The sequence below is a fragment of the Bubalus kerabau genome, chromosome 4 (genome assembly GCF_029407905.1).
Source record: "Bubalus kerabau isolate K-KA32 ecotype Philippines breed swamp buffalo chromosome 4, PCC_UOA_SB_1v2, whole genome shotgun sequence".
In the NCBI taxonomy this organism is placed as follows: Eukaryota; Metazoa; Chordata; class Mammalia; order Artiodactyla; family Bovidae; genus Bubalus; species Bubalus kerabau.
The window spans coordinates 96,691,312-96,707,401 of NC_073627.1; the positions used below are offsets into that span (position 1 = coordinate 96,691,312).

The 16,090-nt window shown below is 37.3% G+C and overlaps 1 protein-coding gene across 12 annotated transcripts in view; it reads left to right on the plus strand.

Moving 5' to 3' along the window:
- Positions 1–14,391, plus strand: part of MPDZ (multiple PDZ domain crumbs cell polarity complex component) — a 167,038-nt gene extending 152,647 nt beyond the window's left edge. For 10 of the 12 annotated variants that reach the window (XM_055578063.1, XM_055578065.1, XM_055578066.1 and 7 more), the window contains 12 exons: positions 207–352; positions 1,012–1,095; positions 1,276–1,469; positions 3,660–3,807; positions 6,340–6,426; positions 7,203–7,293; positions 8,201–8,244; positions 9,038–9,160; positions 10,405–10,509; positions 11,055–11,167; positions 11,960–12,083; positions 13,952–14,391. In XM_055578063.1, coding sequence (XP_055434038.1) covers positions 207–352; positions 1,012–1,095; positions 1,276–1,469; positions 3,660–3,807; positions 6,340–6,426; positions 7,203–7,293; positions 8,201–8,244; positions 9,038–9,160; positions 10,405–10,509; positions 11,055–11,167; positions 11,960–12,083; positions 13,952–14,098 — 1,406 coding nt within the window. In that variant the 3' untranslated portion in view covers positions 14,099–14,391. Of the gene's footprint in view, positions 1–206; positions 353–1,011; positions 1,096–1,275; positions 1,470–3,659; positions 3,808–6,339; positions 6,427–7,202; positions 7,294–7,881; positions 8,126–8,200; positions 8,245–9,037; positions 9,161–10,404; positions 10,510–11,054; positions 11,168–11,959; positions 12,084–13,951 lie in introns of those variants that run through there. The other 2 variants (XM_055578069.1, XM_055578075.1) reach the window with 2 other exon arrangements.
- The last annotated feature ends 1,699 nt before the right edge of the window (positions 14,392–16,090 follow it).

The window sequence follows — 16,090 nt, forward strand, 5'->3', positions numbered from 1 at the left end:
CCACACTAAGGTAACAATGATGATGTAATTATTTGTTGGATGGTTTTAGACACAACTAAAAGATTACGGTGGAATTGAAGTCTTCTTTGTCCCCAAACTCGGGCCCATGTTTCTGCTCCATCCCCCAAGGCAACCAGTGTGGTGAGTTTGATGTATATGCCTTCTGATCAATTTTTATTTGTATTTCACTTTAAACTTACTTTTAGGCACAAGCAGGTCGTCAACACCAGCAGTCTTTGCTTCTGATCCTGCAACCTGCCCCATCATCCCAGGCTGTGAAACAACTATTGAGATTTCCAAAGGGCGGACAGGACTGGGCCTGAGCATCGTTGGGGGGTCCGACACACTGCTGGTGAGGATGCAGTCAGAGATGCTCCACATATGCAGCCTCTTCAGTGGTCCCTGAGAGGTCACTGCAGGGAAATTTCCATCAGCCGTATGAAATGAAATACAAAGACTTAGACAGTGTACCATTTCTTGTTATTTTAATTTGTGGGGCAATTACTCATTTACTTTGAGTAAGTCAACACTGACTTAGTAATAAATTGTCTTTTTACTGACTGGATATTGTTGGGTTAGACCCATACTGAGAAAACATTTGATAAATTGCATAATTTATAGACAAAAATTTCTAATTGTCAAAAATGCATTTAAAAGCCATTCATTCCACTTATAGATAGGAAATGTGAGGCATATCTGTTAATTTCATTTGTGGATAGGAAAGGTGATGTGTATCTATTATAAATAAGTATGTGGGTGATTTATGTATTTTATAAATTTTTTCTTTAAAATTCCCTATCATTTGAAAGAAATACAAATTTCTTTAAGACTTACAGCAACTTGTCTTGTTATGCTTTTCTTTGAATTTTGATGCATGACTCACATACAGATGTAGTCAGTGTATAACCCTTATCAGTGTCTCTAAGAGTATAGTGTGCTTTGACTGCATTTCTGCTCACCATTCCTAGGGAGGATGGGGTAAAGCATGGTTTGTTTTGTTTGTGCCCTTAGGGTGCCATTATTATCCATGAAGTTTATGAGGAAGGAGCAGCATGTAAAGATGGAAGACTCTGGGCTGGAGATCAGATTTTAGAGGTACAGAATGCTGTGCGTTTGACCTTTACCTCAAAGGAAAGGCAACTGTGGAGAGGGTGGTTTTTGTTTCTCCCCCTGCCCCTCCCTTTCCTCTTTCTCCCCACTCCTTCCCTTTTCCATCTTTCTTCACTTTACTCAACTCATCTACTTCCTCACCATCTGTGTCCCACTTCTGTACAGGTAAATGGAATTGACCTGAGGAAGGCCACACATGATGAAGCAATAAACGTCCTAAGACAAACACCACAAAGGGTGCGCCTGACGCTGTACAGAGATGAGGCCCCATACAAAGAGGAGGACGTGTACGACACCCTCTCCGTCGAGCTGCAGAAGAAGCCAGGCAAAGGCCTGGGGTTGAGTATTGTTGGTAAAAGGTATGACTAATCAGGGCAAAGGCAGTGATTTCCTGGAAAGGATTGAACTTGAATTTCTGTGAAGAGTACTAGTAGTGGTAGAATCTTTACCAATTGCTTGTATTCTGTAGGTAGCTAGTGTCAGCTGATGCTGGGAGGGATTGGGGGCAGGAGGAGAAGGGGACGACAGAGGATGAGATGGCTGGATGGCATCGCTGACTCGATGGATGTGAGTCTGAGTGAACTCCGGGAGTTGGTGATGGACAGGGAGGCCTGGCGTGCTGCAATTCATGGGGTCGCGAAGGGTTGGACACGACTGAGCAACTGAACTGAACTGAACTGAACTGGCAGCCCATGCAGCAGTGGAACATCAGAAGATACTAATTGAGACTTTTTTAGTCAGTATTAAAAGATGCTTGCTCCTTGGAAGGAAAGCTATGACCAACCTAGGCAGTATATTAAAAACAGGTATCACGTTGCTGATAAAGGTCTGTATAGTCAAAGTTGTGGTTTTTCCTGTAGTCGTGAATAGATGTGAGAGTTGGACCATAAAGAAGGCTGAAAGAAGGCTAATTGCCAAAGATTTGATTAATTGTGTTGCTGGAGAAGACTCTTGGGAGTTCCTTGGACTGCAAGGAGATCAAACCAGTCAATCCTAAAGAAAATCAAGCCTGAATATTCATTGGAAGGACTGTTGCTGAAGCTAAAGCTCCCATACTTTGGTCACATGATGTGAAGAGCCAACTCATTGAAAAAGACCCTGATGCTGGGAAAGATTGAAGGCAAATGGAGATGGGGGCAACAGGGGATGAGATGTTTAGATAGCATCACCAACTCAATGGACATAAATTTGAGCAAACTCCGAGAAATAGTGGAAGACAGAGGAGGCTGGCATGCTGCAATTCATGGAGTCTCAACGAGTAGGACATGACTTAGCAGCTGAACAACAGCAACAAGACAAAAAGGCGTTTGGTAATTTTGAGTACCTGCTGGGTGCCAAGAGATCTATAGGGTTCTGGGGAATAAAGTTAAAAGAGGCATGAATGCTAACATCTGAAAACTCAGTTTGGTAAACGAGAATTAAATACATTCTTGCAACAAAGGAATCTGTTAATGAGAGACAGAAACATATTGTGAGGAATCCATGGAAGCAAAGGAGAAAGGGATCATGTGACCTTATTTAAGGAAAGTAGGTTAGGAAAACTGCTTTATAAAAAAAGTGCCTGAGATGAAGCTAAAAGTGTGATATGTGAGAGGTGATCTAACAAAAGGAGAAGGAGGATATTCTAGAGAGAAGCATCAGCATGACAAGAGCGCACCACCTGAAGGAAACAGAGTGTAAATTAAGAGGCCTGGAGTAGTAGGTCAGTGAATTTACATAAATTGAATACCTAATTTATTTAAATATGTATATATAGGTAATGCTAAAAATAATTTAATCTAGTAAATTCCAGCACAGTTATTCTAAAGATGGGAAAACTGTATCACATGATAAAATGACTTGTTTGAGGTCAAGACCTTGGCAAGAAGAAGTGATGCAATTAAACCTTATTAAATGTTTCTACATGATCATCTTTATATCTCAACAGGAAGTCATTGAGTTATTTTTACTTTTATGAAAAGAAGGTTGGAATAAGCTTAATAGTTGTTCATTTTGTATAAACCTATCTTGTATGAAAGTTAGACCCGTAATGATTTAAATGAGACATCACGGCAAAGGTATGTAATTTTGAGTAACAAATGGTTTTAATTTGAGACACATCCGTTGTTTCTTTTAAGTAATGTTAATGATGTTGTTGATAATAGCAACATATTTATATAGGCACAGGTCAATATCCATTCAAGGCTTCAATATGGTGTAGAAAGAACAATAGATTTTTCTCCCAGTAACTGACTCTTAAGTCCCATTTTTTCCATTTAGTAGCTATGTGACCTATAAAATGTGTATAATAACCACTTCTACTCACAGTTTTTAAGTGTTGAATAAATATGCTTATGAACGATATGTTTAATCTATAAAATATTATAAAGACATAAGACTATTATAATACAAAATTCTGTTTCACCAGTGTTGATAAAGCAATAAAACTTTTAAAGTCATAAAAATAGAAGTAAAATTTTCAATTCTAAAATGTTAGCCTTTCATTAAATAAGCATTGCATTCCAATTGGGAAAAAATAACATGGTGGTATTTAAAAATCACACTTGCAGAAATGATACTGGAGTGTTTGTGTCCGATGTTGTCAAAGGAGGCATTGCAGATGCTGATGGGCGACTGCTACAGGGAGACCAGATACTAACGGTGAATGGAGAAGACGTCCGTCATGCAACACAGGAAGCTGTTGCGGCTCTGCTGAAGGTAGAAATCCAGTGCCATAGTTGGTTATGTGTAATAGCGTAGGAGAAGGAGGAGCTGCCACATGCAACAAGTATTTATTTAATATGTTCTCTCAAATAAGACATATTTATATGTTAGACAACATACTTCAGTGGTAAATCTCTACACTTATGATCAGCTCTTTATTATATGGTTATGTATTTATAGAGTAGTAGTAAGTATTATCCCCTGGAGAAGGAAATGGCAAACCACTCTAGTATTCTTGCCTGGGAAATCCCATGGACAGTGGAGCCTGGCGGGCTGCAGTCTATGGGGTTGCAGAGTCAGACACGACTGAGTGAGGGAGCACACACAGTAAGAAGAATTATGAACTGAATATCTGTGATCTTAGCAGATATTTTATCATAAAGTGATTGTTATGTGGCTCTTTTCTTGAAAGAAAAACACATATTCAGGCCACAAAAGAGAAAAAAATGTCTTCATGTCAATTCACCCTGCCTCCATATTTATATCTGGATGTATTCTTAACGACCTCTGGCATAAGGGGAGAATCTCATACTGGCAGGGATGCTCCCACAGAAAGGTGGGAGATCAGAGGGAGCAAGCAGGGTACCTCTGAAAGTTATGCTTTCTGTACTGCCCCGCCCTGCCCTTACCCTTTGCTGGGCACACTAAGTTGGACATCTTTATATTGAGTTGGCCAAAAATTTCATTCAGGTTTTTTTTGTACCATCTTATAGAAAAACCCAGATGAACTTTTTTGCCAACCCAGTATTTCCCCAGAGATGAAGAATGCGGAAGAGTGTTTGCAGATTTACCTGGCAGTTCCTTCAACAGTTACCACTGTTGTTAATTCAGTAATTATAAGGCCTCCATCCCAAGGTATAGTTGCTAAGCTTAAATACGTTTTACATTGTGAAGTCTCTTTCCTCCAAAGTAAATTCCATGAAGAATCATTTGCTGATTGGAAAGGCAGCACCAGTCTAATTTTAAAAATGAGTTATAAAATACAGGATGGTCACTTAAAAATACAGTTCTTGGAAATTTAGATGTATTTCCTCTCAATTCTTATCTCATTGTTTTCCTTTACCTAACACGTGTTTTTATGACCCGAAGTGTAGTTCAAAGTTGACTAGACACCTGTTGCCATCAGAATCCATGTCATGTGGTACATGTTCAGTAACACGAGCATATAACTTCATGACATTATTAAGCAGCAGTGGATAATGTCAGAGGTCTCAGATTCTAGTCAGAACCTCTTCAGTCATTAAGCTGAGCTTCACAGAGGGATTTCAAGTGAGTATATTGTAGTTAACCTCTGGTTTGCATAGGACCTGGTATGTACATATAAATTTAGTTTTTAATAAAGCACACTTAAATATTTCTTCTTGGAGTTATTTTCAAAAAACAAAGTAATTAGAGTTCTTTAAGGAGAAGTCTCTTCCTTCAGGAGATAAATTGAAAATGATACTTAATTCTGTAAGACAAAAACCTCTCAAAGATAGAGGAGGCATCCATAATGTAACATAGATAATTTTAGAACCAGTTAAATCCTCATTTAAAAACCAGTTTGCCAGTATATAATGAAAGCCTTAAATATCCCTGTAGCTTTGCTATTTGTAACTGCTGCTGCATTTTGTTGTTTTGACTTAGTAATTCCTCATTTTAAAGTCTTGCATCAGTAATCCTCAGTACACAAAAAATTTTACATAGGTAAAGTTCATTGCAGTGCTGTTTGTTATAATGGAAAATCGGGAAGCAACACAGTTGACAAAACTGCATGTGTTTGACATTTTGATGAGCATTGTACATGGATTATTCTATCACAGCAGCCTATAATGATCTCTGTTTTTTAAAATGCAGAGTAAAAGACTTATCAAGGTAGACATCTGTTAAGTTCACACAGCGAGTAAATCACACAGACTGGATTTAAACCAGTGTATCTGACTCCAAAAAGCTGGTTCTCACCCACCTCATTTTGCTGCTTCCACATTAGACTGTATAGCATTTCTTGCATGCCTGTGATTTATTTGTAAAGGGCAACAGGGAAATTTTCCTCAATTCTCATTTGATGTCTACAGCAGTATGGCTTAAATATTGCGTAATAGGTCTATTCAGGTGCAGTGTGCCAGTAGAGAGCTTATGTTATCTGAGTACCTCTGCAATTGAAAACAAAGCAACTTGTTGCAATAGTGGTTATTTATTGCTTTTGTTATGTTGTTTAAAATCCAAATTCCTTTAGCTCATTTGGCTCTACATTAGTGTGTTGCATGAGAGAATTGGTCGATTCTCCATTTCTCTTTGCCTGGACAGACACCCTCTCCATGTAAATCATGAGCTAGTAAGACAGACTACTACTGATTTGTTGTTACAGTTTTTACTAGTTTTAATGTTTTAGAAAAACCTTTCCACAAAGGATGGGAGATATCCTTGCCTGTAGAAATTCCAAAGGAAACATGACTTTCAAAAACCCAGCCGTAAAGAATAAAGTGTAATCCTAAAGCTGACTGTAGCATTTTATTTAAATGTTTCTGTCAAACAACCTCCCCCTAGTGTTCCCTAGGCACAGTAACCTTGGAAGTTGGAAGAGTCAAAACTGGTCCATTCCATTCGGAGAGGAGACCTTCTCAAAGCAGCCAGGTGCGTAGCTGTGGAGTTCATCAAGGTGATGCAGTTCACAGGCCGAAGGAGTTCAGAGATGGCCTTTCCTGCCAGTCTGTCCAAGGCCCTGCACGCAGGCCTGGCAGCATGGCAGAGCAGCTAGGGTACAGAGTTTGAGAGATGGGAACGGACAGGCAAGCAAGGTGAAGCTCTTAAGTAGTTTGTGAGTCATTCTGAGAAACAATCCAACCATTCTTCTTTTCTGACATGATTCTTTTTGCATAATCTCAAAAGTGAACCAATTAATACATTATAAAGCCTACCAAGATAACATATGTTTAAACTGTTTTTATAGCAAACATTTATCAGCCAGCATTCAACCGAAAAGAATCTTGTGTAGGTGAACTGTACAACCTCACCACTACATATAAAACACAGTGATAGCCTGTCTTAAAGACCTCACAGTCACCCCTGAATGATTACCTTTGTTTCCTGTCCCCTGGCTCTATTTCTGCAGTTGTGTAAGTTCGCATCTGTGTGCAACTAGATTAAATTTAGAGAAGATTAGCTTGGGTGAGATTATGTTGGAATCAAATTCTTTTACCTTTAATTATTTATGTCACTGGGCACATTCTTCCTTAAAAAGAAAACAAAGCTCAGTGGAAACTGTTTATATTGATTACCTTTCTAATTATCAAATGCCGCTATTGCTTAACAAGTATTTCTAAGTGCATTAAAATAATTATGAAATAAGTCATACTTAAGGGGTATTATTACTTCCCAAACTCTCTAAGACAACTATTATGTCTTTGTAGATGAGTGAAGCCAGCCTGTCCTCATTCACTTTTCCATTTTCGGGATCCGGTACATCTGAGTTACTGGAAAGTAGTTCAAAGAAGAATGCACGTAAGATTGGATTGAAACCTTAAGCATGATTTACTGGATTGAATTTTGGCCATCAACACTGATTTTTTTCCCCTGTTTTACTTTACCTCTGAAGATTTCTTCCCTCTAAATCATCCTAAACTCTAATATAGGTGCAAACATGAGTGCCTGCAAAAATTGAGAACAGCATGAAGCAATGCCTGTGGCAGCGTTTCCCATTTGATGTTTTCCCTAGGAGATCTACTAACATTAGAATCAGTATTCTGTCATTTTTTTCTTATGAAGAAGATTGGTGTGTTTTATTTTTATCCCTGTTGTCTATTTAATGTAATAGCAATAAATCAGAAGATGCTATTAGTTGAAGCCATCTATTTTTCATAAGATTGCAAAAATGTTGATTGAGAAAAGTAATATGATCCTCCTGTGTTTTAATTACATGAAATCATGATGCAGAGGGCTTTTTGGCTTGGAGCATTGGTTGAAAGTTGTTCAAATTGAAGAAACTAACCATATGGCAGTCTCTGTGTGCAATGTGACTAATATTCTAGAAATTTAGGCCCTTAAGTCCATGGATTCTTTTTAATGTTTCCATGACTTTATTCCTCTCAGCTGTGCACATGTGTGTCTCTGTCCAAAACACATCCTGTCCTTGCCTCATTCAGAGTGGAGTATGCAGTTGTATAAGCGGTGCGTGAAATAAGAAGGAAGATATGGGATGGTGTGCCATTTTTTCAGTTGGGAGCCCCTCTGTAAGACAGATGTAATCATGTGTGCTAGTAACTTTGAACACCCTATTTCCAAAAACATTGGGGTACCTCACTTAGGTACTTAGTCCCATTTAGTTTTAGAATCGACTGAAATTTAAACTATTATTAACATTAAAAATGTGTTAATAATCATATTTTTCTCTTGTTTTTTTCATTTACAGTGGCATCTGAAATACAGGGATTAAGAACTGTTGAAATTAAAAAGGTAATGGGGAGAGAGAAAATAGTATACACGCTGATGGCTCCAAGGTCGTCTGCATGTTTTCCTGTTCGCTGCCTTACTGCTTTATGGGACCATCTGATAAAATATGTATTACATGCAGTGAAAATAGCACAATCTAGACTCTGCTGAATTTCCTTGTTTGAAAAATCATTTTTGATATACCCTTTTTTGCCCAAAATGGTATCAACCCAGACCCACACAAAAGATGCTGGGCCTCTCTGACTTCTTTTATGGATCAGTAAACCTTTGCCTTCTTCAGACTTTCAGAAGAAGTTTCCCATTCTTCTGAAACAGATTCTTCTGACAGCTATGTACAACAGAGAAAAGAAAAGCAAATTTAAGTGCTGAGCACGCTTGTAGACACTTCATACCATCGCCATTTCATTCAGTAGTCACTGCAGCTCTTTGTAAGAGGCCCGGTTATTTCCATTTTGTCCATGAAGAGCTAGAGATTCATTGAAAGCAGTGGACTTGTTCCAGGTCCCAGCATTTGTTAGTGTGGGTTTGTGGCTTTGAATGCAGGTCCCTGTTGTCCTCATTCCCTGTAACATGATTTTTATTTAGCCTGTTGTGGTTTCTTTTACCTCCCGAACAGATGCTTAGTTTTCTAAGTCACATTAAGGACTTGTATCAGATAAATTAATGCAGTTTTCTTGGGCATCCTTTTCCTCCCTCAAGTCTAGATCAGAATTAATTATGGAACATTGTGCCAAAGAGAACAAAAGCCAATGAAAGATAACAGTTTGACCAGAATGCTCTGTCTGTCCTGTGGCAGGGGCCCACTGACTCATTGGGCATCAGCATTGCTGGAGGGGTGGGCAGTCCACTGGGTGATGTTCCTGTATTTATTGCCATGATGCACCCGAATGGAGTTGCAGCTCAGACGCAGAAACTCAGAGTAAGTTCTTCAAAGTCCCTGGTAGCCTTAGCAAATCTGCCAATAGGTTTTATAAACCCTTTGCATCTGGCCAACTGTTGCAAGCAGTTTGAAATGTCTCTATCAGCTTTTAAATCAGCTAATCTAGCTGCAATAGGGGTTGCTTTGAGTAAAAAATGAAGAAATTTTAAAAGAAGAATTTGCTGTTGTAAGCAATTTGTCAGTAAATGAAATGGGATAATTTGTAGTTGTTTTTTAATATTTTTATTTGCTTGAAATCCTGTGGAAGAAGTTAAAAGAAAGCAGAAAGTACTCTCAGAAAGTATTGGCAGAATGAAGTAAAATTATTTTTTTGAAGTGAAATTTTTTATTTACATGTCTTTTTGGTATTTTATTAAACTGAAAATTATCATTTATGTTGCATTTATATTATTTATCTGTTTTGCAGAAGTTTGATGTAAATGTGATTTATAACGTGAAACTACAAAACTTGCTTCAAAATTGAGGGATTTTTCATTTGTAGAGCGCTATGATAGAATTTATGCTAACTGCCCAGTTCTGAAATCATGTGAATATTCCATTAGTAACTCAGTCTCTACCCAGTAAAATCTGTATGGCCTCATGCCTTAAAATTGTCTCAAACAATGACCACTGTTTAGAAATGCTATGTAAATCAGTAATGGTTCAATCTCCCTTTGATATGTGAATTTCTGACTAGCACTTTAAAACTAATTGTACGGATAACATAGGGGTTAGAAAACTTTTTCTAAAGGACTTTTCTCTAAAGATGAATATTTTAGACTTTGCAGGGCTTATGTGTCTGTATTGCAGTTACTCAACTCTACCCTGTGAATGCAGCCAAATAATTGTGTCTTTCCTACAACCACATTTTACTTACCAAAATAAGTGGGGGGCCAGTCTTGGCCTATCAGCCACAGTTTGCCAACCCTTGAGTTATAGTCACAGATAATGTATATAATAATAATATCCAGAGGAATTCCTGTTCACAAATGATAACAGATGCAGTGTTCTTTGGGAGAAATGCAGAGAAGGGAAGTGTGGTTCCCTGCCCCTGGGCCCAAAGATGATAGAACATAGCCGTTACGTGCAGCTTCTCTCTGTGGTTGCTGCTGCTAGGAATCAGAGGTTTCCTTGGTTATATTTCTGGTGCTGATTAGCAGTATATGTGTGGCGTGGAGGCTGGGGAAGCAAATGGTCCCCCTCTCCATGGCTTTGTAGTGGATGGCTATTTCTCTCCATCGCAGGTTGGGGATAGGATTGTCACTATCTGCGGCACATCCACTGAGGGGATGACTCACACCCAGGCAGTTAACTTACTGAAAAATGCCTCTGGCTCCATTGAAATACAGGTAAGATTTTTATCCCAACTCTTCCGATTGTGAGTAGCTTGAGGACACATGAGCTTTGATGTTAAAACTATAAAGTGGAATTTCCTGCTCGTATTTTATTTACTGTTTCCCTTGAACAGAAATGATTACATTGAGAGTTCCAAGAAAGTACATAGGAAATACATTCTGTCACATTTTTTTCTTAATTTATGTATTATTTCATAGTTTTTATGTCTAAGGGGGAAAATTCTCAGTCTTGGCAGGATATGATTAATTGCTGAAATTTTCAGTGGTGTGATTGAGTGGCTTGTATTCTAAAGATCTTTAGAAATCAATTGCATGTGATACCATGTTTGAAAGCATCAAGAACTTGATAGAATGGAATCGGTAGAATATCCTTAGTGTCAAAGATACCTCTGGACCTTATGAAATTTATGTTAACAAAAATGATTAAGTGAATGATGAAATACACATTTTTAATCCCAGTGCTCTTTTTGAAGAAGAATTACTGATGTCTTCCTAGCCACATGAGCGTGTTTTTCTATTTATATTTCTTCTGTGTTCAGGTGGTTGCTGGAGGAGATGTGAGTGTGGTCACAGGTCATCAACAGGAGCCTGCCAGTTCTAGTCTTTCTTCCACTGGGCTGACGTCAAGTGGTATATTTCAAGATGACTTAGGGTGAGCTCACATACTATCATTTGTATGTCCCTATGAGCCACATAAAGGTGAAATGATGGGAGATAAAGTATAAAATCTGAAAGCCAGGTGTGTCTAAGCTCTTTAAGTTTGGTATGGATTTACTTTATCAAAGACAGGTAAGTAGATAGATGATAGACAGGCATGTATGTGTGCTACTGCTGTTCCTGCATTTTCATCTCTTGAGTTTTTTGAAGGAACATTTTAGTCTTGGGGTCAGTCTATCCTTTTAAAAATGTCTACATTGCCTAATCATTTAATAGATCATACTTTTGAGTAAAAAAACTTAACAATTACCCAAAACTTGAGTACAAAAGAATTAGAATATAGAAAGAGGAGAAGAGAGGAGCATATTAGAAATTTTAAATTATTTGATGCTGCTTTTATTTTGTTTATCTATTTTTGTCTCTGAGCTTGGGAATACTGATGTTTATGACTTATTCCATCTTAGTCTTCGGTGCTTGTTCCTCTCACTTTAAATGAACTGGAAAAAGAAAGAGCTGCTACCGTGTACAATGAGAAGTTGCCATAGATATGTTAGGTTAAGGGTAGTATACATGGGTAATAGAATCAGGGAGTTAAGTAGGACTTTATTAGATTATGTAAATTTAAGATATGTAGCACAGCAGACACCGACAATTGAAGCATCCCCGAATACCCATGGTTTTCTCACTGTTGGTGACAGAGAATTATATCAGCTTTAGGTGGGTGTCAGATAACCCATTGATATACATAGAAGATCTAATGGCTCTTGTTTTCTTGCCTTTACTGTAGGCCTCCTCAGTGTAAGTCTATTACCCTAGACCGAGGACCAGATGGCTTAGGCTTCAGTATAGTAGGAGGATATGGCAGTCCTCATGGAGACTTACCCATTTACGTTAAAACAGTGTTTGCGAAGGTAAGCTTTCAAATTTTAACTACCCTTTCCCCCCCAAAATGTTCACTAATAGTGGTCAGCAGCTGGCTTATTAGTTTATGGCCTGAGGTAATGCCAAATGGTCAACATTTGATTATTTTCTTGCACGACTCCCTGCAGGAACAGGTCATTAAGTATTTTTGTCCAGTTTGAGGTTTAGTTATGTTTAAAGGAATATAGCCTCAAACTGAAGTTCCATGGGTGCTCTCTCAACAATATACATAAAATTCATGAACTTGAGTTATACAGTCAGGCCTGATTGTTTTCCTTTGCAAACAAGATGCATATAGTTGAATGCCTTTTGAAAATAGGACATTTTAAATATGTGATGTTAAAGAGCTCTGGCATTTCTTTTTCTTTGCATTTTTTGTTGTGAAATATAAAATAGGCACAGAAGAGTACATATAATACATATGCAGAATAGCTAAGATGTATTTATTTTGCAAGTTTCATTTCATTAAATGGAATAGAAAAATAACTGGTAAAATGTTTGCGTATCCAGCAGCCCTGTCACCTACCACAAACGAGCTATGTGTATTCAGTGTATGTGGATTCAGTGAAGAAAAGAAAACCATTATATATAGTTATAATCATATAGCATCCTGTTGGATGGGAAGAATGTTTAGGATACAAGTTATTAAAACATTAGTGAGGCTGTTAAAATAATTTAAACCCATATAATTATTATTTGGTAATTTGTTGTGAAGACAATTTTTAGGAACTATAAAATTAGATGAAATTTCCTACAGGAGAAAATTCAGATTCTCAAAATTTTGCAGCACAAAGAAACAATATGTTTAACCTACTAAAAGATTTCATTTAGGGGCTTTAGATTAGTGTATCATTCTTTTGAGTACTTACCTATGGAGGTTTCATTCTATTATTATTTTTTAACCAATATAAAGTGCTATATCTGTAGCAATCTAACAATAAGCCTATTTTGTGAGATTTTTTTAAAGCCATTGGTATGTCCAAAAACACAAATAGCATTTGCCAGTAAATAAAAGAGTCATGCAATCCTTTTTCTCAGCCTCAGAACAGTTTATTTAAGGCATGCTAGTTAGAGCATATTTTAAGAATTTCATCATTATGGATTCCTCATTAACTTTTCCATATTTTTTATCTTATATTTAATTGCATAATTGCCTACTGTAAGTATGCCTTAAGATAGGGTTCTTCTACAAACAGCAGTGTCTGTGTTTAGTCTTAATCATTTAGGGCCCATAAGGAATATGAAGACTCCATCTACGCTTGGGAAGTAAAGAATCAAGCAGCTTAAGCTTCCTTTTTGAAGCCACAGAAAGAATTAGGATTAGAGTTTGCATGACTTGGGCCTCATCCTGCGCTTGTCAACATACATGTGGGCTTTTGTGCTTCTGCAGAACTTTGGGTTCAGTGGCCCTCATGTCATTGTCCTATAAAACCGCTTTTGTCCTACAAAACTGCTAATCCTTTGTTTTCTTTCTGTAGGTCTTCTTTACAGGATAAAAAATCTTGGATTCTATGAAATCATTCCTACTAGGCATATTCCCAAATATTCTTTATTAATTTGAGTTCCCACCAACTGCTGTGCTGAACAGCCAAAAAACCATCCAACTAATCTACTGACTGCTAAATTCTCTCTTAAATTGGAATCTCAGTGCTAAAGCCATTTAGGAGAAAGGCTTCCTTTGTGTCTGTTCATCATTGCTTAATGGCTGTGGAGCACCCGTGGAGCACTGAGAGCAATGTGTGTGCACACGCAGAGCAATTTACATTCTTGTTTGGATCTTTTTCTGTTGTGTAGCTGTGAGGCAGCACTTTTTTTTTTTTTTTTTTGAGAAGTAAATAAGCCCACTTTATAATTGCAGGGAGCAGCCTCCGAAGATGGCCGTCTAAAGAGGGGTGATCAGATCATTGCTGTCAATGGGCAGAGTCTGGAAGGCGTAACCCATGAAGAAGCCGTTGCCATCCTTAAGCGGACAAAAGGCACTGTCACTTTGATGGTTCTCTCCTGAATTTGCTGCCAGAATTGAGCCACTTCAACTTCTCCCTCACATCCCACACTATAAAGAGAGTGATCCTGCACATTCTTCCCAGGCTGTGTTCACTGGGCTCTTCAATACTGTAGGAAAAAAAATAACATTTAAGTTTGTTTTGTCATATGAAAATGATTTTCTTACTGACACCCTAGCATCACATTCCCATTGTCTTTATATTTTGTGATGCAAACTCAAAGAGAAGGGCTCTTTGTTTGCATAGATAAAGCTGGTCTTTCTTCCTGAAGATACCTGACATTTTATAATCAGGTGGGCAAATTTTAATGTGTGATCAGTGGTTAGTAGAGAAAGAAAAAGTCACTCAAAAGCTAACTGAGGAGAAGTGGCTTCATGAAATTAAGGTGAAAAATGAAAGTATAAGGAAGAAAATCTCGAGTTTTATAAAAATGTATTTTGTTAATCTACCTTCTCTCCCCACTTCTAACCAAGAAAAGTTGTACTGAAAGTCTTTAAAAATTCTTTCAATATTTAATTATTTTAAATATTACTTACTAAACATTGCATCTCCTAGCTCTAATATATATATATATATATATAGTTTTCTCCAAAAATGGGCTTCATGATTGAGTAAAATAGCAGCAATAGGAATCAATGTCCCTAAATTGGTAAAGAAACCATTTATTGCACATCTTGAGGTTCATTTTCATTTTTGATGTCACCTTTCTATAAGTAAAATGATGGCCTTGTCCTGTATTGACTGTGGTTTCTCTAGAAAGCCTCCATGCTAACCATGCAGGAGCGTGGAAGGGTCTCTGAACTGTTAGTGCTGGTACTAAGGGATGCTTTGCTGAAAATGTGTCTGTGTGCTGTGCAATTGGTTTTCAGTTAGTATTAATCTTAATGACAGAGAAAAAAGCAATGTGTTAGTAATTATTTTGGTTGTATGCCATTAGTAAATTGATAGAAAAATTAAGGGGATTAACATAACTTAATTTCATTGCCTTATATTAACATCTTATAATACAATAGTTTAAGACTAAGGGAAACAGATGGAACTGTTTATTGAGACAACTGGTGAGGAATTATCATGTGTTCATTCCCATTTTAGAGCGTGAAACTCCTACATTAGAATATATAAAGTCATTTTGAATATTATCTATATTTGTAACAAAAGTAGTGTACAGATATTTTATTACAGCACTTTTGTGTAAATGCAGAATTGAAGTGAATAAATAAGTTTCATGGTACACCAAAAAAAAAGGCAGGCATATTATTTTTTGTTCTTTTCACTGGGAAAGAGCTTTATTGTTCAAAATTTGCAATTTAAAATTGGTTTTTATCATGTCTAACTGAACATATGGTGTCCATAGTTACAGTTAGAGAAACTTTGGACAACTGCATTATGAAAAGCTCAATGTTTTTTATGCCCAGATTTTTTATGCTAAAGATTCATAAACTCTGCATAGAGGAAGAAAACAGTATTGAAGAAAGAGAGGTGTTGTGCCTGTATGTGCTTTTCTGAAATGCTATGAGTGAAGCAATGTTTTGAATTGTTCTTTAGAGGGGTCAAGAATTAAAGCATGTTCAGACAGAAAAAGTCATAATGAAAATTATTCTTAATAACATGAGAAATATGAGTTGAACACTGAGCAAGGAATTGGGGAACCTTTGTTCTGCCAGTTCTTTCCCTAATTAGCTAATGAACATATGCATTCCCTCTGATTTATCTCCTGTGTGAAGTGATAGGTTATTTTATCCCAAATCTTACTGTCAAGTTCTAAAATATAAAAATTCTGTGATTCTTAGATATACAAAATGAATGGATAGAGCTACATGTTCCAAGAATTCAGGAGATATTCTTCCCAACTAAGTCTTGTAAACTGAGATACCTGATGCTGCGAAATGCATTTCAGGATCCCAGTGACACAGTCAACTTCTTAGTTGCCCAGGAATGGCCCTTCAGCATGAAGGCATGTCAGGATCCTCTCATGGTTGGCCGCTGGAAGCTGA